Source organism: Bos indicus, chromosome 5, assembly GCF_029378745.1.
Source record: "Bos indicus isolate NIAB-ARS_2022 breed Sahiwal x Tharparkar chromosome 5, NIAB-ARS_B.indTharparkar_mat_pri_1.0, whole genome shotgun sequence".
Lineage (NCBI taxonomy): Eukaryota > Metazoa > Chordata > Mammalia > Artiodactyla > Bovidae > Bos > Bos indicus.
Window position 1 is genome coordinate 75768166 of NC_091764.1, and position 23886 is coordinate 75792051.

General features: G+C 51.9%; 1 protein-coding gene across 2 annotated transcripts in view; it reads left to right on the forward strand.

Annotated features, from left to right (window-relative positions):
• CYTH4 (cytohesin 4) overlaps positions 1-23516 on the forward strand; it is a 37574-nt gene extending 14058 nt beyond the window's left edge. Inside the window, exons 5-13 of one of the 2 annotated variants that reach the window (XM_070789782.1) lie at positions 159-277; positions 1997-2077; positions 3668-3780; positions 5869-6017; positions 10887-10998; positions 12413-12489; positions 12949-13020; positions 13555-13709; positions 23131-23516. In XM_070789782.1, coding sequence (XP_070645883.1) covers positions 159-277; positions 1997-2077; positions 3668-3780; positions 5869-6017; positions 10887-10998; positions 12413-12489; positions 12949-13020; positions 13555-13709; positions 23131-23134 — 882 coding nt within the window. In that variant the 3' untranslated portion in view covers positions 23135-23516. Of the gene's footprint in view, positions 1-158; positions 278-1996; positions 2078-3667; positions 3781-5868; positions 6018-10886; positions 10999-12412; positions 12490-12948; positions 13021-13554; positions 13710-14935; positions 16862-23130 lie in introns of those variants that run through there. The other variant, XM_019961348.2, reaches the window with a different exon arrangement.
• Positions 23517-23886: the final 370 nt, after the last annotated feature.

Sequence of the window (23886 nt, forward strand, 5' to 3'; positions counted from 1 at the left end):
GCAACTTCAATTAAGGAGGGTCACAAATTCCCAGAACAAGCTGTGCCAGTGCTAGAATTCCAGGCCCCAGGGCTCTGGCCACAGGTGCTCCCTCTCTCCCCCTTCCCAGGCCAGCTGCTGGGTGGGGGCTGCTTACAGGCTCTGTGTACCACCTCCAGGGCATCCAGTATCTCATTGAGCACAAGCTGCTGACCCCCGACGCCCAGGACATCGCCCAGTTCTTGTACAAGGGTGAGGGCCTCAACAAGACAGCCATCGGCACCTACTTGGGGGAGAGGTAAGGAGGGTGGGGCCTTAGGAAGGCAGGGAATGAGGATGTGCAGCTGTGCACAGGTATGTGTGAGGGGTGGGTTGTGTGTGCAGGTAACTAAGGAATGAAGCATTTAGGAAAGTCGTAACTCCTGAGGCTTGAGCAGGTTAAGTCATCACTCTCCTTCCAGACCTTGAACCAAAGCATGTCTGCCTTCATTCCTTCCTTCACTCATTTAGAAAACAAGTAGATATTTTTAATATCTACTGTGCTTCCTGCATAGCTCAGTTGGTAAAGCATCTGCCTGCAATGTGGGAGACCTGGGTTCAGTTCCTGGGTCAGGAAGTTCCCCTGGAGAAGAAAACGGCAACTCACTCCAGTATTCTTGCCTGGAGAATCCCATGGATGGAGGAGCCTGGCGGGCTACAGTTCACGGGATCCCAAGAGTCAGACAAGACTTAAGGCTATCTTTACTAGGTTTACAAGGTGCACCAGGCAGTGCTCTAAGCCCTGGATTTATACCAGTGAAGAAGACAAAACTGCGGGGCAGGGAGTGGGGATAAATTGGGAGAATGGGATTAACAGATGCAATACAATACATAACAGATTAACAACAAAGAATTACTATGTGGCACAGAGAACTATATTCAATATCTTGTAGTAAACTACAGTGAAAAAGAATTGAAAATAAAGAATATATATATATACATACAAATCATTTTGCTGTACACCTGAAAATAACACAGTTATAAATCAACTATACTTCAACTAAAAAGAAAAAAAACTTCTGCCATCAGGGAAGGTACATTCTAATGGGGAAGACAGGTACCAAAATATGTAAAATAAGTTAGAAAAAATTAAAAGTTCTTTGGAATACAAACAAATCAAGAAAGGGAGATGAGAAAGTTCTGGGAACTGTGCTTCAAAGGCTGTGACTTTAAATAGTGTGGACACAAAGGGTCTCACAGAGAAGGTGAAATTTAGAGGAGGTAAGCAGTGTGGCTCTAGGGGAATAGCATTTCGGGTCGAGGGAATAGAACATGAAAAGGCCCTGGGGCAGAAGCCTGCTGAAGGACCAACGAGCCAGTGAGACAGGGGCAGAGGGATGGAGCGTGGGAGGAAGTAGTCGGCGACAGGCGGGGACACCTGAGAGGGCCCTGGGCCGAGGGGTACTCTGAGGGGATCCCTCTGGCTGCTGGGGGAGGGCACAGACTGTAGGGGACAGGTGTGGAGCTGGGCCAGCAAGCCAGCACCCCCTCTCCCAGGCACCTCAGAGAACACTCTCCTTCTCCTAAGCAAGTTGGGAAATGCAGCTGGCAAGAAGGGCAGGGCTTTCTGATTTCAGATCTGAGAAGACAGAGGAAGTGGGGGTGGACATGGTTCTCTCCATTTTACAGATGAGAATACTGGGGCTTGGGGAGGTCTGGTGGTTTGTGAGGGGTCACCCAGACAGGAAGTGACTCAGGACAGGCCACTCCGAAGCCAGAGCCCCCCTCCTGACTGAGGTCAGTGCTGGTAAGCCAGGAGAGTGGGGCGGGGGGGTGTCTGCTGTGAGTGGGAGGACATGGGTGTGCAGATAGCGGTGGGAGGATGGTGATGCAGGTCAGACATGTGAGCAGACCAGAGGGTGGCTGGATTCAGAAGGAGGATGTCTCTCCCCTCCTCGGCCTCCCCCACCTCAACCTGCTCTAGAAGGGGGTACAGATGCTCAAATGTGTCCCACCCTCCCTTCTGTCTCCTCTCCAGAGACCCCATCAACCTGCAGGTCCTCCAGGCCTTTGTAGATTGCCATGAGTTTGCTAACCTCAACCTCGTCCAGGCCCTCAGGTGAGTGGTCCAGGAGGCAGGGGCCTGACTCCCAAGGGGCTGGAGGGGTGTTGGGGGCACCATCATCCACATGGCTAACAGCACAAACAAAGCATCAGGAATTAATTAATGAGGGAATTCCCTGGGGATCCAGTGGTTCAGACTCAGTTCTTTCACTGCTGAGGGCTTGAGTTCAATCCCTGGTCAGGGAACTAAGATCCTGCAAGCTGTGCAGTGTGGCCAAAAAATGGTTTTTAATAAATAAATAGAAGTAATTGATGACAGTATCCCCAAAGAGAGCTGAGGTTAGATGAGATAACAGGCATGGACTGCCTGTATCAGCACCTGGCTTGTTACTACTACTACTACTACTACTAATTACTATATTACATCATTATTATAATAATATTTAATCATTTTAATCACTATTACTATTATTATGACTGCTATTCCCACTGCTTTTTAAATTAGTGCTTATTTTATTTATTTAATTAATATAGCTTAGTGTGTACTACATTTATTATTACTTATTATTTTCTAATTAGGATATTATTTTTGCTACTCATTTTTACAATGATGGGAGGCATTAATATATATGGGTAAGGAGCACAAACTCTGGAGCTAGACTGCACAGTTCATATCCTATATCTGCTACTCACCCCTGGGGAAAGTCACCAAAAAAAAAAAACCAAAAAAAACCTCTCTGTGCCTCAGTTTCTTTATCTGTAAAATGGGGTTAATAACAATACCAACCTCATAGGGTGGTGAGAACTAAGTAAGAAAGTGCTTAGAACTGATCCATAGTAAGGGCTTAGTAAGTCTTGCTGCTGCAGATGAAGTCTGGAAAATCATCTCCTGAGTAGGGGCATTTGATCTGGGTTTTGACAGATGATTAGGAGTTTGCAAGGGAGAGAAGGAAAAAGTCACCACTATCTAAGCAATGTGGCCTTCCCTCCAACTCTCACGCTTTTTAAAGGAGAGGGGTAGGTTGGGAGTCTCCAAAATTCATTCGTTCATTTATTCATTTGTTCATTTTCTCACTCATTTAACAAGCCTTTACTAAGCAGGCCCTGGCTCAGTAAACACAGTCCCAGTGTTCAAGGCTCAGTGGGAGATGTGAGAGGAGCAGGCATGGCCCTTGACCTTGGTGAATCCAGTTGGAAGATGTGGATATCATTCAGTTCCAAGAAAAGGAAGCTCAGCCAAGGAAAGACAACCTCCCCCGGGTCCCACGGATCCCAGGGCCCAGTGGCCAGGTGGAGAGGGGCCTTAGAATCTGAGAATCTGCATTGGTCCCCTCATGGGCTGGAGTGGACTGGGCCACAAATCTGGGCCACAGATGGGCAGAGAAGAGTGTCCACTAAGCTCCTGTATTGTAGAAGAAAAGGCATTTCTTGGCTCCCTCCTGCAGACTTGGTGCTCACAGCACAAATTCCACTGACCCTTCCCATGAGTCTAGATGTCAAGTGCAGAGTCTCCCATTTACAAGATAAAAAGACTAAGCATGAGAGAGGCAGAGCAGTTTATTGAAGGGGAGGAATGGGGGGCCCTCTTGCTCCCCTCCGAGAGCCCTCCACCTCCACTGCCCATGGCTCTGTTCCCTGTCCCCAGACAATTCCTGTGGAGCTTCCGGCTGCCAGGCGAGGCCCAGAAGATTGACCGCATGATGGAGACCTTCGCCTCCCGATACTGCCTCTGCAACCCCGGCGTCTTCCAGTCCACAGGTGCCTATGTGGGAGGGGACCCTGCCAGGTGCAAATCTACCTCCTGAGGCACCAGGTCTCTCCCAAGCACCCAGACCCTGGGAGCCAGATCCTGTCATCAATGCTCACTGAGCACCATATCCGTGCCAGACCCTCTGCTGGGTGTGTGTCAGGCAGAGCTGCCTACATACACATCTCCCAAGGGCATGATCCTTGGGAGAGAAGGCAGGAAATAATGGCACGGGGTGCTAAGGTATCAGTGTCTCATCTGGGGGTGGGGATGGGGGATTCAGCATGTCCAGGCTGGCTTCCCTGAGAACCTGATTTCTGAATGGGGTTTTGAAGGATGAATAGGAGCTCTTCAGGAGGTGAGGGCCTCCAAACAGAGGAGGAAGAAAGGGGGAGAAAGGGCCTTTGGGACTGGGGTTCTAGTTTGAGCAAAGGTACAGAAGCATGAAACAGACTGGGCAGGAAGCATAGGGCCAGGGTGGATAAGAAGGATATCAGCAAAAATCAGTCCTCCACACTTCGCAACAGGATGGGAGAGAAATGATGGCAGGCTTGTCCTGGCCTCTTCTCTGGATCTGAAGGTACCATAGCAATAACCAAGTCCAAGTACTAAGCACTCTCCATATGCTAAGTGCTTTACCTATGCAAGTCATGTAATCCTTACATCTACTCTATGAGATCAGCAGTGTTCTTATCCTTCCAGATACAGACTCAGAGAAGCGAAAGTGGCTTCTCAGCAGTGCATCTATGGACAAGTCCTACAGAGCATTTGCCTACTTTGTGGTTATACATAAATTAGGGATTTGCTTGCTTAATATCTATCAGCCCCACAATTTTAAACAACCCACAAGGGTGGGGACCATACAGATTTTTTCACCAGTGAATCCCCATTCTGTAGCATTTATTAGTTACTCAATAAATATTTTTAGGAAGGAAGGAATTTTAAAGCACCAGATTTGAATCACAGTTGAACTATTTAATCTTGTGACCTGGGACATGTAACTTACTCTCCCTGTGCCTCAGTTTCCTAATCTGTAAAATGGGTGGGGGCAGTAACAGTGCCGGCCTCATTAGTGTTGTCAGGGGATGTAAAGAGCTTAGCATAGGGCAAGCAACAGCAACATTAGAGCCACTGTTATCAGAGGTAAAATCGTTAATGAACATGAAGCTTTTTCAAAGTTAAACCTTCTAAAATATTGCAGGGGCTTCCCATGTGGCACTAGTGGTAAAGAACCCGCCTACCAATGCAGGTTAGACATAAGAGACGCAGATTCTATCCCTGGGTTGGGAAGATCCCTGGAGGAGGGCATGGCAACCCACTCCAGTATTCTTGCCTGGAGAATCCCATAGACAGAGGAGTCTGGCGGCCTACAGTCCATGGGGTCACAAAGAGTCGGACACAACTAAAGCGACTTGACACATCTCATACTGCAGATGGGGAAGCTGAGGCTCTGGGAACTCAAGTACTTTTCAAGGTCAACCAGAGAGCTGGGGTCACAGCTGAACTTCCCTGGCTCTGGACTCAGGGCTTTAAAACATCACAGAGTAGCGATCATCTCCCTCCCAAACGCTCAGCCCAGCCTGGCTCCTGAGCACAAGCAAGTGAAAGTCTGAATAATAGAACAGGAGCTCGGCTCTGGGAGCCCCACAATGCCAGCAAGATTACCAAGCAGCACGTGACCAAGCCCTGAACAGGGTAGCAAACAATAAGCATCCTCTGAGCTCCAAGGAGGCAGAGAACAGAGTGGGCAGGGGGGCAGGAAGGGCTCGGCGGGGAGGAGGGCTGGAGCAGGAGACTAAAGAGCAGGAGGGTTTAAATGGGTAGAAAAGGGGAGAAAAGGGCGTGCTAGGCAGGGGGCCCAGCAGGAGCAGAAGTGCCGGGTGTGAGGCACACAAGGGCTCGGGCAACTGACAGTTGAAGCTTGTTTGCAGCAGAGAGCTCCGGAAGAGTGGGAGGTGAGGCTAGGACTTGAATGCCAAGCCGGGAGGACAGGGTGGACCTTCAGGGCATTGAAACAGCCAACTCTCCGCCCTGAGGGGTTAGGGCGGAGGAGGGGGCGTGGCCAGGGCCAAGACTCTGACCGCTGTCGCGTCCCGCAGACACCTGCTACGTCCTGTCCTTCTCCATCATCATGCTCAACACCAGCCTCCACAACCCCAACGTCCGGGACAGGCCGCCCTTCGAGCGCTTTGTGTCCATGAACCGTGGCATCAACGGCGGCAGTGACCTGCCTGAGGAGCAGCTGCGGGTAAGAGGGCGTGGCCCCACCCAGCAGGTCTCCAGGCATCCAGGAGGAGCCTGCCTTTGGGCGGATGACCCAAGAGGGGCTCATCTAAGAGAGACCTCTCCAGGAGGGGGCCCTCCCAGGTCAATAACTGTCTTGAGATGTGCTAAGTTGCTTCAGCCGTGTCTCTTTTGCGACACTATGGACTGTTGCCAGCCAGGCTCCTCTGTCCAGGGGGTGGACAGTCACAAAAGAGGTTGGTCCTGAAATGGGCTTTTGCAAGCAGTCCCATCTTAAGAAGGAGGTCCAAGACTGAACACCCAGGAGGTCTGCCCAGACCTCAGCCTTTGGGGAGCTCTTGACACCCATCATTCACACCTTCCTCGAAAGGGTGCCTCACACCACCTAGTCTATTTCTTGGAATCCCAGAGTCTTAGACTCTCAGTGGGTCAGAGTAGAAAATTCCCAGTCTCTGCTCAAACCCCTCCCTCTTCCAGGGAGGAAGAAACAGGTCTTCCATAGGCTACACATCAGCTCAAGAGTTGAGTGGAACCCAGGCTTCCTATCCCATCCTAAACAGCCCCCACCCCTGCCACACTGCACCAGGCTCTGGCCTGGCATAGGGCACCCAGGGATGATTCAACCCAAGGTAAGGGTCTGGTGGAAGATAAAATACATGTGAATTCCAGCCCTGCCTGATTCATGTTATGCTGACCATAGGAACCTAGCTATGGAGACCCAGTGGACAATACTATCACTCTCCCAGAGGCAGGGAAAGGGTGCCATCGTGGAAGACTTCACAGAGGAGGTGACTTTTGAACTGGCCTTGAAAGTTGAGTGGGAGTTTGCCCAGGGGAGAAGCAGGGAAAGGACATTCCAGAAAGAGGAAGTGGCCAGCACTTGACCTGGTAGGGAAAGGGAGGGGCATCCTGGGTAGCCATCTGGGTACATACAGACAGTGATGGGCACCAAGTCCAGGGCTTTGAACAACAGCCTCCAGAGTTTACCTGCTTCCTATGGGCAAAGTGGAGCTGGGAACTATCTTAGAAAGACAGGAGTGAGATTCAAAGCCTGGCTCAGCAAAAATGAACTGACAATTCATTTCTAGGATTAGAGGTGCCCAGAGCTCTATAGAGTTTCAGTTCCCTCTGGGTCAGAGTCTGGCAGGAGGGGAGGAGACAATGTGAACCCCACCCTGGCAGCTTAGCACCCTGTGTATGTCCCGCAGCAGAAGTATGGTGGGGGTTGGGGAGAGCCTGGATCTGGAATGACTCTGGTGCTCTTCAGTGTTTGACAACAGCCATGCCCTTAGCCCTTCACCCTCCTTGATCCCCAGAGAATATTTATTTTGGAGGGGGGCATGATATAAAATGAGGGCTTGAGAGTAGATTAGAGCTCAGGTCAAGTCCCATCTCCCCGTTGTTCGCCTCCTGGATGACCTTGAGTAATGACTCACCCTCTCGGGGCCACCATTTCCTCAACCAGGAGAATGGGAATAATGACGCCTGCGTCACAGAGCTGCTGAGTAGTAATTTTTAAAAACGTAAAGGGCATAGCCCATGCCAGGTACATAGCACAAGCTCTAAATGGTAGCTTAGGTCGCTATTAAGAATCATTAATAATTATTTAAAATCCCCAGCCCTTAGTAAACTGCCTGAAATGTGAAAGGCCTTTGAAAACTCATCTCATTGTGGTACTTGGAGCAGGAAGCTGGGCACACCTGGTCTGGCAGGTAATGAGTTAACAGCCTGCCAGCACCAGTCCTGTTGGATCTCCCAGGTGCCACTTTATTGCTTCTGTCCCAGGAGAGCCTCCTTCAGCGGCTCCCTCCTTAGGCATTTTTCCCAATTCAAGTCTTTTGTTAATAACAATGCGCTGCATTTGTATAGAGCTTGTAACTTTCTTCTCATAGGGCTTTTGGGTCTATTATCTCAATTTAGCTTCAAACTCTGCCTGGGAGGTCTGGAAAGGGTTTATTATCCTCCTTGGCAGCCAAGAGGCAGGGAAAAGAACAGAGCGTTGGAGTCACAGCCACATCCAAGTGCTAGCTCCTCCATTTTCTAGTTGTGTGACTTTAGGTAAGAGGCTTGACCTCTCTGAGCTCCCAGCTTATGGGATTAGTGTAGACATGTAAGGTATTTAGCACAGCACCTATGCCTCTGGGCTGGCTAATTAATCCAGAAGCTTTCAGGGCACAAAGTGAACCACACTGGCCTAGTCCTTGCTCTTCAAGGCTTTTACAGAAAGCTGCTGTGGACGGGGGTCTTCTTGCTTTCTTTTGGGGCTTCATCTTCCCCATGTGTAAAGCAAGGACTCAGCTTTAAGTATCTTTAAGTATCAGTTTGTGGCTTTGCAGAAGGATTCTCCAGGACATATAACATTTTTAAATGACCTGATTTATGAAATTAAATTGACACAGACACATCACCTAAAGAGAGGTCACTCTGTGACCATGAGGGTACGCAGGTGGGAAAGGCTTTGGAGAGGTGCATGATGGGAGCAGGGGCTCAGGCAGGTTGAGCGAGTCTTGCCCTGGCCATCCTGATGGGGACAGGGCAGAGTGCCTAAAAGACTCAGGGCAAAGGCACAGGGTGTGGACTCAGAGGACAGGAGATCAAATCCCAGCTCCGCCTTTATGGCTGCATGTCCTTGAGTGTGAGCCTCAGTTTCTCCATCTGCAAAGTGGGCTGATGACACTGACCTTACATTGTTCTCCTGAGAAGCAGACAAAGCACTTCAAGTGCCTGGCTCCACTCACCATGACTGGGCTGCCCCGAGAGGGACCTGGGGTGGAGAAGGGAAAGAAGGAGAGAGGACAGAAGGAGAGCTCATCCACCCTCTGGTGCCACAGGTGGAGAAACCAAGGTCCAGCAAAGGAAGCAGTCAGTTCGGGGCATCTTCTGCTGTGGGTAGGGCCAGACCTCCTGGGTTCTTGTCCAAGCATCTCCATCAGAAATGACTGTATATTGGTTCTCCTGACAACCACAGGCATCAGGTACCTTACACCCACCCCCCCCACCCCCCCAACCCCAGTTTACAGCAGAGGAAACTGAGCTCCAATAGAGGTAGCTGGCCAGGGGGGCTCAGTCTGTGGGGAGTCCAGGTTCAAACCCACGTCCATCTGAGCCCTTCCCTCTGCAGAGACCAGAAAGCAAGATTTGGGAATGCAGATTTTGACTTGTTTCCCAGCTTCCAGTTTCTTCCTTGGTTGGAGGAATTCTCAACTCATGTCAATGAAAAGATGGGGGACTGATATTCACCTTTAGGTTCGGCTAGATCCAGGTGCTTCGTTGAGGTCAGGGCTCAATCTGGTCTTTCCATCTCTGAGCAACCTCCTCTTCCAAGTTGGCTTCCCTCTTAAACAGGCTTCCCCCCAAGTTTCCCAGAGAGGACCTGGGCAACTCCAGGCTTCCATCTTGCTTAACAGTTTAGAGTCCCAGAATGAAGGCTTATTCGCTAGTGTAGGTCACAAGTCCCTCTCTGAATCAGTCACTGTGACCAGTAGGATGAAATGCTCTAATTAGCCAGATAGGAGTCATTCACTGTCTCCTACAGCCATGAGGGAGTGCTGAGTGGGCAGTGTCAAGCCCCTGAGCAACCTGGACAGAAAGTAAGGGGGTGATTCTCCAGAGGAGAACAGAGTGGGTGGGGAAGGATGGACGCAAGGCCAGTACAACCACTGATGAGTGGCTGTTGTCTTTCTGACCACGTCTATCCAGCCAGGAGAAGACAGCCTGATTTGGTGGGGCAGGTGCAAGGGTGTTTTCTTACAGGGGGTGGGGGGAGCCTGGTTTTACAAGATACAGGAAATGTGGGTGAACAGAGCTTCTTTCCTTGTGGGGGCAGAATGTGTAGGCTGTAGAAGGCCCTCAGAAGCTGCCAGGGGGCTCCCCGTGGGTGTCGTGAAGGATGAGGCCCTGTCTGTGCCCCTGCTTCCCGCCTTGGGCCTTCAGAATATTTGTATGGGCTGCCAGCTTTGCTGACAGAGAACAGGCCTTAAAGAACAGAACTCCTTCAACCAGCCGGTGCTACTAGGGAAAGCTCAGGGCCAGGCTGGGCCAGAACGGGAGGGGCAGCAGGGCTTCCTGGCTGCTCTAGGAATGTGGGGGCTCCAAAAAGGGAAGGTGGTCCCTGCCCTTCCCCACTCACCCCACCGCAGCCAGCTGAGTCCTCTCTGTCAAATCCAGGAAAACTTGCTACAGGCCAGCGCCCTCCGCCCCAACCCTTACCCTACCACCACCCCTAGGCTCCTGGATCAGAAAAGACGTTTAAAAACCAGCAAACACCATTTCTAAAACTTTGGGGAATCGAACAGTACTTGTGAAATTTTTCATTTAACATTTCGAGGAAACCATCTGAACAGCAGCACACGCAAACACAACAGAAGGAAATGATTTCATTATGTCGATGATGGCGACCCAGCATTGTGCCTGGTTTTAATCAGCAGAATTAGACAATTTAGAATGTTTTTCCCAAACAGTTGGAAATCTGGGCAGGTTGTCCGTAGAAGGAAGTGTCCCACAGCAGGGGGTTCAAAACACAGAGGGATGATCATTGCCAACATCTACAACTCTCCCACAGGGAATTCTCAGCCCTGGCTTGCATACCTCTGGTGACAGGGAACTCACTGTCCTACAAAGTTGCTTCTTCCATATTTCAGCAGCTCTAACAGCTAGAAAGTCCTTCACAGAGAACTGAAATCTGCTTTCTGGGAAATTCCCATCCCCGAGAAGAGATCTCTGGTCTCTGCCTAGGAGAGGGGCCTATAAGAGCCAAGATCAGCATCCCACCTTGAGGCACACAGAGTCAGTGATCTGCCCGAGGCCACATAGGCCAGACCCAGGCCCTGGATGAATGTAACAGCGGGTCTTTCCCTCCCTTCTCTTGGGGCAGAACCTCTTCGACAGCATCAAAAGCGAGCCCTTCTCCATCCCCGAGGACGATGGCAATGACCTCACCCACACCTTCTTCAAACCCGACCGCGAGGGCTGGCTGCTCAAACTGGGTGAGATGCACATTCCTGCACTCCGGGGCACATGCACTGATGTGCCTGCAACACTCACGCAACACAGCTGACACATGCACCCATTTGACTTGAAGCCTCGGGTGGTGGAGTTGAGAGTCTCCTGAGCCCCAGGGCAGCAGTCTGCTTGCCCCAACCCTCCCTCCCCAACCCTCCCTCCGTCTGTCCTGGGGATGAGGGGACAGTGGGGGAGGAAACAATGAGCAGGAAGGGAGACAGAAAACTGACAGATTCATAGATAAGGCCTTCAACCGCAGATCTGTCTTCCTGAAGTGATTCTGAGGAAACCCAGGCCCAGTGAGGTTAAGGGACCAGCCCAAGCCACATAGCCAGCCAGTGGCAGAATTCGGTGGGCAGATGGCTGGCTGTCCCTGAAAGATGGGGGGCGGGAGTGTGAGAGGATGTGGCTTGGGGAGCCTCTCCTCAACAGGACTAGGGGCAGGGAGGGCTTTGGGCCTGCAGAGGGGAGCTACGGTGGATGCCACAGCAGCAGCCGCTGCAAGTTCTAGCAGCGGAACTGTAGGACCCAGCCATCTGACCCTGTCACCCCCACACACGCTGGGCACCTCTGGGCAGGGGCAGCCAGCCAGGCACAGAGGCTTTCCAAGCCAGAGGAGGACAGACGCCGTATGTGAGAGCAGGGCCCTGGCCTGGGAGCCTATCCAGACCCTCCATCTCTCCAGGCCCACCTCCCAGTCCATCCACCTGCAGACTGCAGCCTCCTTTTCTTGCCCAGCTGACAGTTCTCAGCTCCAGGGTAGCTCTAAGTCACAGATTCCAGCTCCTCCATCCATCCTTGGCCTCAGTTTCCACAGCTGTGGAATGGTAACAGTCATCCCTGGGAGGATGAAACATGTGGGGAAATGACCATGCACTTGGGCTCTGGGGCTCAGACACTGGGGTTCAAATCCCAGCTCTGCTGCCAGACCTTGAGCTGATGATGTACCCTCTCTGCCCTGCGATCTCCTCATCTGTAAAAGGGGGTTAATAATGGTCCCCTCCTCATAGGTAGTCATAGGGATTAATAAGTGAATGTTTCTTGAATCCTCTTGAACATTGCCTGGCAAATGAAAGATGAAAGGCTTAGGCACAACACCAGGCAGGGAGCCAGCCAAGGGATGAACAGAGTGGTGAGGGCAGGAGGAAAGTATAGGAATGGCCAGCCTGCCCCTGGGGCCGGACCAGGGAGGAGCTCTGGTGCAGCCTGGAGGTGATGGAACCCCTCAGGTTTTTAAGTGGGGGAGAGATAGATAAGGGGGAGGTGTGGGAAGCTAGGGGTTAGGGGGCTAGGGTGGGGGCACAGAGGTGGGCATCGGAGGCCCTGCTCTTCCATGGAGAGAAGTGCTGGAGCCCAGGGCAGAGGAGGGCTAACTGACTCCATCACTGGCTCTTGTAGGTGGCCGCGTGAAGACCTGGAAACGACGCTGGTTCATCCTGACAGACAGCTGCCTCTACTACTTCGAGTTCACCACTGTGAGCCTTACCCTACCCTGTCCCTCCCCTCAAACCCTTTCCAGATTCTCACTAAGCAGTCCATTGTAGAGCTGGGGCCTCTTTGAGATCATTTGGTCCTCCTCCACACCCATCTTACAGATGGGGGAAACAGCTACAAAGAGGTGAAGGGGCTGGGCCAAGGTGCAAGGCAGAGCTGGGGCTTAATGTCCGGCCTCCTAACTCCCAGCCAGGGCTCTTCCCATGCTGCTCCCTTGCCCTCTCCAGGGCTGGTCAGAGTCTAGGGAAGATGGGCACACTCCTCTTTGGGTATGGGGTGCTGCTGAGTTCAGACAGAGGAGCCTGGCAGGCTATAGTCCACAGGGTCAAAAGAGTTGAAGGCGACTTAGTGACTAAACAACAAAACTTCCAAGTTCACTCCCTGCCCTTGACTCGAGACTCCCTTTGCTGATCCTGATCTTTCTTCTTATTCTCCTGCAGGACAAGGAGCCCCGGGGAATCATACCCCTTGAGAATCTCTCAGTGCAGAAGGTGGACGACCCCAAGAAGCCAGTAGGTGTCAGTGAGGTGGCCTCAGGCCAGAACAGCTGTAGGAATTTCCAAAACAGAGTGCAGGGAGAGGGCGGCTGGGCTGGGCTCTCCAGGAGGCGAGGCCATGCCTGTGACACCTCCCAGTAGCTCAGGCTTGCCTCAGCCTCCCTCTTAGGGACGGGGATCCTGGCGTCAAGAGGCATCAAGAGGGCCTGGCCACACTGTCTCTCAGAGCCTGGCCCCTGATACTGGCTCTGGGACCTTCAATAAGTCTCTGCTGCTTTCTGAGCCTCTATTTCCCCATCTGTCAACTGGGGATTTTAAGAGGAATCATGGATTTAAGTCAAGTCAGGCACATAGTAAGTTCTCAACATGAGAAGCTGCCTGTTCTCTCACAGGAGGGCCTGGCAGTCAGGTGTGTCCTGCTGCTCTTCCAGATGCTGGTCTTGCCCAAGTGTCTAGGCCTCTCCAACCTCTCCGAGCCTCCCCGAGAGCCCACACGGCTGCCCTTTCCTCCCACCCCTGCCCTGCCCTCACCTGGCCACTTCCCCACAGTTCTGCCTGGAGCTGTGCAACCCCAGCTGCCGGGGCCAGAAGATAAAGGCCTGCAAGACCGATGGCGATGGTAAAGTGGTGGAGGGCAAGCATGAGTCTTACCGGATCTCAGCCTCCAGCGCCGAGGAGCGGGACCAATGGATCGAAGCCATTCGGTAACGGATGGCTGGGCTGGTGGGGAGGAGTCTCTGTTACCTTTCAGAAGCCCCTGCTCCTCTCAGGGTCCTGTTTCCTTGCCTGCAAAGAGGGCTAACTCCAGAACTTCCCTTCTGTTTCTGGCATGCAAATCCCTTCCACCATGTTCCGTGAGCATCCTCTCTGGGCCAGGCCCAGAACACGGAGGAGCAAGGCACAGAATTCATGGGAATGGTGGAGGATCATGGGAGATGTTACAAGTAAAGCTCTTTGCCCAGTGCCTGTTAGCATCAGAATCCTAAGTGGTCCTGGAAAGGCCTGGTGCAGGTCGGGAGGAAGACTTTCTAGGTGGAAGGAGCAATGCAGGCCAAAACAAAAGGGCAGGTCAGGCATAGGGATGCCTAGACATCTTCCTGGATAGCTGGTGCTGGGCAGCATGGGACCAGGCAATGCCGGGCAGTGCAGGGGTAGGGCTATGTAGAGACCAGGCAGCGTGAGGACTAAGCATTGGGAAATGAGGCTGCAAAGGATGGCAAGGCCTTGGTGGCCATGGCAGAGAGCTCAGGTTTCTCCTGAGTATGCTGGAGAGCCACAGACAGGTATGATGAGGGGAGAAAGTCCACCATGCAGGGGCTGGGGTTCGACAGGTGTGATGGTCAGTGGAGGGACAGGAGGCGGAAAGCCAGGTGAGGGGCAGGATAACACCTTGACTCTGAGTCCATGGGGAGATACCAGTGAGGGTGAGTCCTCTTAGACAGAGGGAGACACAGAAGTGGTCAATGGGCCAGGGACCAGGTATGTCCCAGAGACTTGTAGGGTCTTTTCCCTCCAATCTTGCAGCAGCCCTGTGAGGCTGCCAGGCCAAACCCACTCTTACCCTCATTTTACAGATGAGGACTGAGGTCCAGAGAGGGAAAGGACTTGCCCAGGGCTACACAGCCAGAGAGGGGCAGAGCTAGGACTGGCAAGCAGGTCTGCTAGTTCCACTTGGGCTCTTGTCACCTCCTTCCAAGTCTGACAGGGTCTGGGAGGCGTCCAAAGATACGTGGGGGCAGAATTCCCGAGGCTCTCAGGCCTGCCTGTGGCACACCCTGGCTCGGTCCTTGTTGGGGTCATCAGGCTTTACCCCTCCAGGTAAAGGCCAACCTCACCCTGGGAGAAGCACACCCTTATTACAAGCCCTGGGAGATGAGATCCCTTTGCCAGCCCATCCAGCCCTGAAATCTTTTTACTACCCTCACTCCAGAGCCAGCATCACTCGTGTCCCTTTCTATGACCTGGTCTCTGCTCGGAAGAAGAAGATCGCCAGCAAGCAGTGAGCTTCCTTGGAGGTGGTGCCCGGTGTCCTGCGAGCCCCATGACCTGTGGTACCTGGAGACCCACTCCCACCCCAGGGCCCGCACACATCCTCCTTCAACCCCCTTCACTTCGACCTGACAGCGAGGGGCAGGGGTGGGGGAGGCAGGGCTCAAGAGCCAGGATGGGTGGGAACCACCAAGGTCTCAGAGCCCGATCATGAGGCTGCTGGCCCTGGGCATCCAGCAAAGGCCCTACCCCTGCCCCAAGTCCACTACAGGAAGGGGTAAGGAAAGCGGCCACAGCCTGGCATGCTGCCCTCTCTCTGGGCCTCAGTTTCCTCTTTTGTTAGAAGTCTCCTTGCCCTCTGAAATGCCATCAGCCTTCAAAGCAAGAGGGGCCTGAGTGCTTCCTACCCTCCACCATGGCGATGCCTCCTCTTCTGCTCAGGGGATTCTCAGCCAGCCCCTCCCCATCTTCAGTGGGAACTTGGCCCTCCCTGCCCAAGGGACACAGGAAACACATCTCAGATCCATGGACATAACCTTTGGGAGACCCAAGAGCACTGGACTAGGAGCCTGGACATCACAGTCTCAGTCCTAGCTTTGTCTCAACTTACTGTGTGCCCTCGGCCGAGTCACACTCCTTCTCTGGTTCCTGGAAAACTGTGGTGCTTGGCTAGGAATGTCCCAGCCCTTCTGGTTCTGTGCACTTCGCCCCTCAACCTGCCAGCAATGGCCCCTCTCAGACTGCTTTCAGTCCGTGGAAGGATAGGAATGTGCTGGGTCTACCAAGGAGCTTCTGGCTGGAGATGTCTACACCTGTTTACTGAGCCGGAAGAGGCTCTGGACTGAAGACTGCTGGGAGGCGGAGAGCAGAGTGGGCCCACCCTCAAGGATGTTCATTTTAGAGAAGGGACACGTGGGACTCCTCAAGCAAATGGCAGAGACATACAGACATACTCAAGCAGAAATGGTGGTACAACCAAGAAGCCAAGAAGAGAGCTTTGTGATCTGTGGTTACCAGGAGGGCTGCCTGGAGGCAGCAGCCATGCCATGAGTGACGTACACCCTTGTAGCAGAGTCTCCGCCACAATTTCCCTGCTAGACCACTGCCCAGGGCCCCTGAGGTGATAAGCAGCTGTCCCAGCAGGGTCCTAGCATCCTGAGACTCTCTGGCATAGCACCATCAAGCATGAAGCTGGCTTCACTACCCACAGGCAGGCAGTTCTGTCTCCAGGGAGGCCCCAGCCTGGAGGAGCATTCCACAAACAGGTTTCTTCTCAGTAGCACGACTTACCCCGCACAGGCCCTGGGGGAGTCCCTAGGGGGAAGTTCCCTTGCAGGAAAACAGGATATGGGGTTACCTTGGCTCGACTGTTAGCCTGCGTAGGTGAGCCAGACAAGGTGAATTCCCCAGGGAGGGGAGGCAACCTCTCTTCCCCCACCTCACAACACACACACAACACAACACACAAACTCTCTGTGGGGTCAGGACAGAGTAGCTGCCTTGCAAGTGGTGAGGCCACTGTTTCTGGAGGTGTGCAAGCACCTCGTAATGATACTGCACTGAGGAGGATCTGTTTGGGTGTGACAGGAAGAAGATTTACAGGACGTCTGAGGTCTTCCACAGGCCCCATGGCAGCATGGGAGCTGAGTGCCACATCTGCTGCCTTTTTTGGCCCTGAAGGGGCAGCCAGGGGTCATGGGCTCTGAGGTCCTCTCCTGCCACTGGCTGTGCAATCTTAGTCCACTCTCTTCCCCTCTCTGGTCCTCAGCTTCCTTCCCTGTCACTGAGAGGGTGGAATGGGGGATTTCTGGGCATGAGTGGCTGTTCTGGGAATCACTCAGAATAGAGAATAAAGCTCATGAGTCAACTCGTGGGTGGGGCTCTGTCCTCTCCATGACCACATCTGCCATCCTTGAGGCCAATGTAGACCCTTCACCCTCATCCCTTTCCCAGGTGGAGACCAGGAGGGCCAGATGGGGAAGAGTGGGCATTCAGCAGACCCTGGACCCTCATCCTCTGGCCACTGGGGGCTGCCACCTGGACAGAAATCTCCAGGAGCTAAATTTTTGAAGCAAGGGTCCCTCTAAGCAGGGGCAAGAGTGCACTGGTTCTGCCAAGGCCAGGGGAAAGCAAAAGAACTTCCCAACAGGCCATGCTGTCTGAAGACAGAAAGGATGCTGCTCAGGAGATAAGTAGTGAGTTCCCTGTCCGAGAAGGGATACAAGTACAGATTGGATCCAATGATCACTTGGGGAGTCACAGAGGGTCTTGAATTTGTTACTCTTCATTCATACTTTCCACAATCTTATATTAAGTGCCTTGTTTCAAGCACTGGTAGAACAAGACAAAAGCCATGCCTGCATGGGGCCGACGTTCTGGTGGTCCTGAGTTCTAGGCAGCCCCTTCAGTTGTATAGGGCACTGAGATGGCCCCCACACCTTAATCCAGCCCCTTGTCTGAAATGCCACCATTGCGTCATTCTTTGAAGACCTTAAGGCGTTGAACTGATCAACTTTCATTCGGCCCAGGTTTTTGAAGCACCTACTATGTGCCAGGCTCCACACACAGAACCAAGGATCCAAAGATGATCAAGGCAAAGCCCTTGCCCTCAAAAGGAACTCAAGTCTAGTGGAGAAAGACAGCCCATTTCAACTCATGCTGTTACACAGAGTGGAGCACATGGGCCGGTGGAGGGCTGAGCTGGGCAGCGAGGCAATCCGGCGGGCTTCTCGAAGGAGCCGTACTTGAGTGTTGGCAGCCAGATGGGAGAAAAGACACACACCTGATACTGCAGTGAGCTCACTTCAGGTCTGCCCCTCCCCATCACACACATCTTGACTGCGAATTCCTCACAGGCCAGATTGTCACTGCTCGGTGCCTGGCACACAGGATGCGCGATAATTCTTTGACTGAAGTCAACTGAAGACCCTCTGGGCCTCAGCATTAACTAGTGCAAGTATCTAGAGGCGCAGGGAACTTTGGAAACGGTGAAGCCGCTAGTAAGGGGCGTGACTAGAGAGGTGGGCGGGGCCACATCGCAATCTGGTCCCTCTCTGCCTTGCTGGCCAGAGACTCACCAGCTCTGGTGGCCTCTGCCCACCTTCCCGTCCTTCTGCCACTCCTCGCTCTGGGCAGCAGGGGGCTCCCACCACTCGTGGATGAGAGGTTCCACGACGCAGTTCAGACAGCTGAACTGGCTGCCCCTTGTAGGAATGAGGCCTCGGCCCAGAGTAGAGCCTTGACGTCGGCCTCCTGGAGAAGGATGCACCCGGTCAACTAGGACCTGTGGGCTCCAGCAGCCCCAGACACCTGAGGGCACAGCTGCCCATCGGCCTCCCCCCTCCCTTCATGTGGGGCACAGTCACCCCTGCTCAGCCAAGGAGTCGGGATACCCTGGCTCTCTGGCTTTCTGGTTGTGTGACCCTGAACTAGTAGCTTGCCCTCTCTAGATGTGATCTTCCTTCCTGAAGGGTTCAGACAGGGGAGTTTCTGGACATAACCTTTAATGAGGACTTCCCTATAAGTGTCAGACACGGGTACCAGGTGGCCCCTGCCCTGAGATGAAGTGAGACTGGTGTGTGTGGTGGGGTTGGGTGGCAAGTGAGAAGGTGCCACAAAAGCTCCTTACTGTAATAGGCCACAGGGGGCAGTGGTGAGGCCATTCGGGGTGGCGGGGCGGGGGCGGGGGTTGGAGGGGGTGCATGGGTTCAAAGCCCAACTCTACCCTGTGTCTTAAGCAAGTTTCCTAGGCGTTCTGAGCCTCAGATTGCCCATCTATAAAATGAAAATAATAGACTATATGCAAAATACTTAGAACAGTGTTGAGTACCTACTCAGGGTTAAGTGCCATTAGTATTATTATCACTTCAAGGCAAACTATATACATGCTTTGATGAAGATACAAAACAGTCTGGACCATAGGAGGAGGAAAGATTCATGCGGAGGTTGAGGGGGTTGTAGATCCGGGAAAGCTTCTTGGCAGAGGTGCCCATGAAAGATAAAATAACTGGAGGCCTGGCTTTTCTAGCCAGGAGGAGCCAAAACAAGGATGCTTATTCTGGGACTCCCTTGTGTGTCCCAGAACAAGCCCCCAAAGCAAGAATGTGAAAGGTTGAATGGGGGCTGAGCTGTGTGCCCCAGGATGTAGTCCCTTGCATCTCAAAGGCTATTTTGCCCTTTGTCATGAAACTCTGACTGGGGATTCAATAACATGGCTGCTGAATGAGGCCATCACAGAAAGAGAGAACAAGCTTGGCACAGGATGGCCTGAGGTGGAGTAGGAGTGGGTAAGGAGGACCCCTGCCCAGTGCCTGGAAGCGTAGAGCTGGTCCTGGGGCCCTATGCCCAGATGCCTGGGGCCAGGAAATGGGGAGGGGGTGGGCAGCCAGGAGTCAAGTGACAGGTGTGAGAGACCTGGAGAAATTGATTTATTAGAGACTATGAAAAGAGCTAAATATGTTTGCCAGCTCAGCGATGACTCAGGCATTCCCCAGGGGTCCACAAAATGTGAGCATCAGGGAATCAAAGTCAGGCCTCCTCCCACCCGGGCTCTGCCAGCCTGGAGCCTGTCTTTTGCAATGGAAGGATCACCCAGAGTGCCCTGAGAGAATGGTCCTCAGGGGGCAACAGAGACCTCGCCCCTCTAGCTAGCATCCCCTGTCTGCCCCCTTACTAGCCAGACTTCTCCAGAATGGCTGAAGAATGAAGCTTCAGAGTGAGACATATCTGGGTCGAGGTCCTGGCCTGGCCCCAAATTGCTGCGTGATCTTAGACAAGTGACTGACCCTCTCTGGTCCCACATTCACCAGGAAGGACAGATCCCCACCAAGTCAGGGCCCTTCCTCCATCTCCCTGTCTGGCAGTGTCATTCCTACCCAATTTGGCTTCTTCCAGACAGCTGTGAACACAGCCTTCTCTGCCTAAAATCTACCAACTTCCCTCCAGGAGACAAGCCAGATTCCACAGGGCCTCATTTCCAGAGAACTCGCTCTTCCGGTGCTGGGTTCCGGGCTGGTGCTCTGGGACAAACAAGAATGAATCAGAGTCAGAGGCTGGAGGCAGGGTACACAAAAGAGGGAGGAATGGTCTCCTTGTGGGGCAAAGGGCTGGGGGGCTGCAGTAAGGGGGTGGAAAGAGGAGCTGGGAAGACCAAAGGAAGAGGGGCTCTCGGGGGAAAAAAAGGGTCAGTTGAGGGGGCATTGCAGGGATTGCTGGGGGAAAGGCGTGGATCCCCTGCACAGCAGTGAGCATGGATCTGGCAGACCAGGCGCAGTGAACTGTTCATCCAGCATGGAGGGGCCTGCGCCTGGGACAGCAGAACTAGGGAGCCAAACAGAAGCGGGGACGAGACTGGCCAAGGAGCAGTTAGCACCAGGGGTTGGGGAAGGGGTCACGGCAAGAGACAGGGGAGCTAGAGGTTGTTTCCAGGTGGTTCCTCTAGCTGCTAGTACGGATGGATTAAGGAAGTACATGAAGGCGGGGGCATGGGATGCTGGGGGAAATGACTAAGGGACAGCATGGAACCAAGACCATCTGACCTGAGACCTGTGCAGATTTTAGTCATCAAATTACCAACCAAAATGGGGCCCCTTTTGAGAGTGCTGGAATGCCAGATGAGAGTGGATGCTGGGACAACAGGAGCAAACGAGGACTGTCCCAGGTCCCCAAGACATATGATCACCCTGGATACTGAACATATCTACTAGGGACCAGCAAGGAAGTGGGGACATACAAAGTGGACCTATGGGCTGGAAGGGACGTGACCCAGGGTTGCTTAATCACGGACAAGCAAAGGCAGCTATTTCATCTAGAGCAGATGGGGCTCTACCACCACCTAATTCCAGGGAACACTTCCCCCTCATGAGTCTTCCCAAGTCCTGTCCCAAAGGGGTGTCATATGGAAGGATCATGAATGTAGCAAGCCTGCATTTGTATACCAGACACCCTCTGCAGAAATTTGCAGCCACTGTCGTATGAGAGTGGAGTCGTTCTTGCAAGACTGAGAATGGGGACTCTGAACAGAACTGCTACAGGTGCCAGGGGCTGCCCATCCCATCCTTCCCGGCCCAGCTGAAGACCCTCCTCCTGCAGAAAGTTGTCCCTGACTACTCCAGCCTTTAGGGCTCCTTCAAGCTTCCCAGAAGTCTCAGAACACAGGCCCCGTAGCCCCAGGACCTACTAAGGGGACTCAGTACCTACTTCTGTCTCAATCTTAAATATTCACAGTTGTGGCTTTTGGAGAGCTGGCTTCATGGTCTGGTTCTTCCAGGCTCAAGAGAGGGTATAAGATTTGATTCTGCTGCTGGACTCCAAGACCCACAAGCCCCTTCTCCCCCATCTCTCTACTTCTACACAGAGAGCCTCCAGCTTCATTCACAAATGCCTTGGCCTGTAAAACCATCCTTCTTCTTCATGAGGAAACTGAGGCTCACAGAGGTCAAAGGGCATGTGCTAAGGGGTCACCCACCATTGAGGCTCCATGAGAAAGACAGAGGCAGAAAGTACCAGTATTTACTGAGCATCCTTCATGTCATCTGATCTGGTAGCTCACAGGGTAGACAGGATTATTTCCATTTAACAGATAAGAATGTGGAAGCTCAGTGAGTCTGTGACTAGCCCAGAGTAACATGGCCAGGAAGCAGCATCTGATCGGCTTGTTTGTGTTGAGCTGTTGAGGCTGGGAGGACCCAGGAACCTGCAGGGAGCTTCCAGCAGAAGTAGAGGATTAACTCTGTGACCTTCATAGTCCCCTTGATTCTTTGAAACTAACACTTAACTTTCTTCTCTTCCTGCCTCCTCCAAAAGATCTTCATTTAATAAACAAGAGCCCAGAAAAGACCCAGCTTTGACCCAAGGAAATTATATTTTGAATAAAATGTCTCCTATGAAAAAGGAATAAACATGCTCATTGGAGAAAATTGGGAAATGCAATGATCAAGAAGAAAAAAGCTTAGATCAAGAATTCTTCAACCTGATATCATAAACATTTCAGATTATTTCCAACACACTTATACACTTTATGTGTCACATCTCTGCAATGCTTCTACTGCATAGACAAGTTTGTAAAAGTCCTTAACATGACAGAAGCAATATTTCCCCAGTTGTATCAGTCAGCTCAGGCTAGGTTATGCTGTAATAACAAATAACCCCTAAATCTCAGCACCTTCACACATAAGAGTTTATGCCTTGCTCACACTGTATGCTTAGTGGGGGTTGGACAGGGGCCTCTGTTTATCACAGTCACTCAGGGACCCAGACTGGGGTGGTGCCATCCTAACGCAGTCCATCCAGAGTACTGTCTGGACATGATATCACTTCCGCCTACATTTCACTGGCCAAAGCAAATCACATAGCCACCTAACTTCAAGGAGCCAGTGAGTTACCCTCTACCACCAGCCTACCAAGAAAGGAGAACAGAAATACTTGAATAGCAGCACTAATGCCCATTATAATTAGGATGACCAATTGTCCTCATTTGTCAGGACCAAGGGCTTTCCTGGAATGCAAGACTCTCAGAACCATAACTGAAAAAGTCCAGGGCAGACCAGGACAAGCTGTTCACCCTCCCTGTACCGTGTTACATATTCTTTACAAACTCATTTCTCAATGACTGCACAACAGTCCATCTAGGAGATGAGTCATGGTTTTTCTCCCTAATCCCCTATTGTTGGAGACTTAGATTGTTTCCAGTTTTACACGTTTATAAATCCACTGTCTTAATAGCTTCATGAATAAAATCTTGTTCATATAGCTTCTCAGAAGTGCAATTACTGGCCATTTTTCAGGCTCAGAATACTCACTGTCCCTCCGTATTTCAAAAGAGTTTGGAACAACATGACTTGCCTTTTACAGCAGAAGCAAGGTCCACTCCTGAACACTCACCTGGAGCCCTGGGCAATCATTCTCCAATCTTTGCAGCAGAATCCCCTGGAGGGCTTGTTAAGGAGAGCTTGTTAAAACAAACTGCTGGGCCCTACCCCCAGGGTTTCTGATTCAGTAGTTCTGCTGCTGCTGCTGCTGCTAAGTCGCTTCAGTTGTGTATTTCTAGCAAGTTCCCAGGTGATGATGGGGGTCTGAGACCACACTTTGGGAACCATTGCCCTAGAGGTTCAGTGTCCCTGCTTTGTAATCTGACAGGTGATGCTACTCAACTACACACCATCTGTGTAATTGGGAAGATTGTGTAACTGATCTCCCTCAGCTCAGTTTCCTCATCTGTGAATTGGAGTCATCGTGAGGATGAGCACAAGCAACATTTGGAGAGCTTTTAAAAGCATATCGGGGACTTCCGTGGTGGTCCAGTGGTCAAGACTACAAGCTCCCAATGCAGGAGGCATGGGTTTGATACCTGGTTGGGGAACAAAGATCCTGCATGCCACTCCAAGAGGCCAAAAAAAAAAAAAAAGCTCTGTTAAAGACAGTTATAGTTTTCAGCAACAGATTGAATAACTTCATGTTTTAAAATATTTGTTAATATGAATAGAATTGCAGCTATTAAAGTTTTCATGCCTTTTATGTCTTGAGTGGGAATGAACTTTTTTCCATGCAGTGATGTAGCATTTGTATTTCCTTTCGAATGTGAATTGTCAGCTCCTGTCCTTTGCCCACTTACCCTCAGGTTTCTCTGTCTTCGTGGTCTGCCCTAGCTCATTATAGAGCAAAGATAACAGACGGACCCCATGGCTGGGCTTGTTTGCTACAAAAAATTCTCCAAGGTTGCTGCTTGCCTTTCTACTGAGGTCATTTTTCTGGTCATTTTACAGAGTGGCCAAATCCATTTGACTTTTCCGTTTTTATTTCCTCTATCACTTTTAAGCTGAAATTGTCTCCCTTCCCCTGAATGTGAAAAATATAAAGGAACTGGATTGTGAATGATGGAATTTGGTGCACACT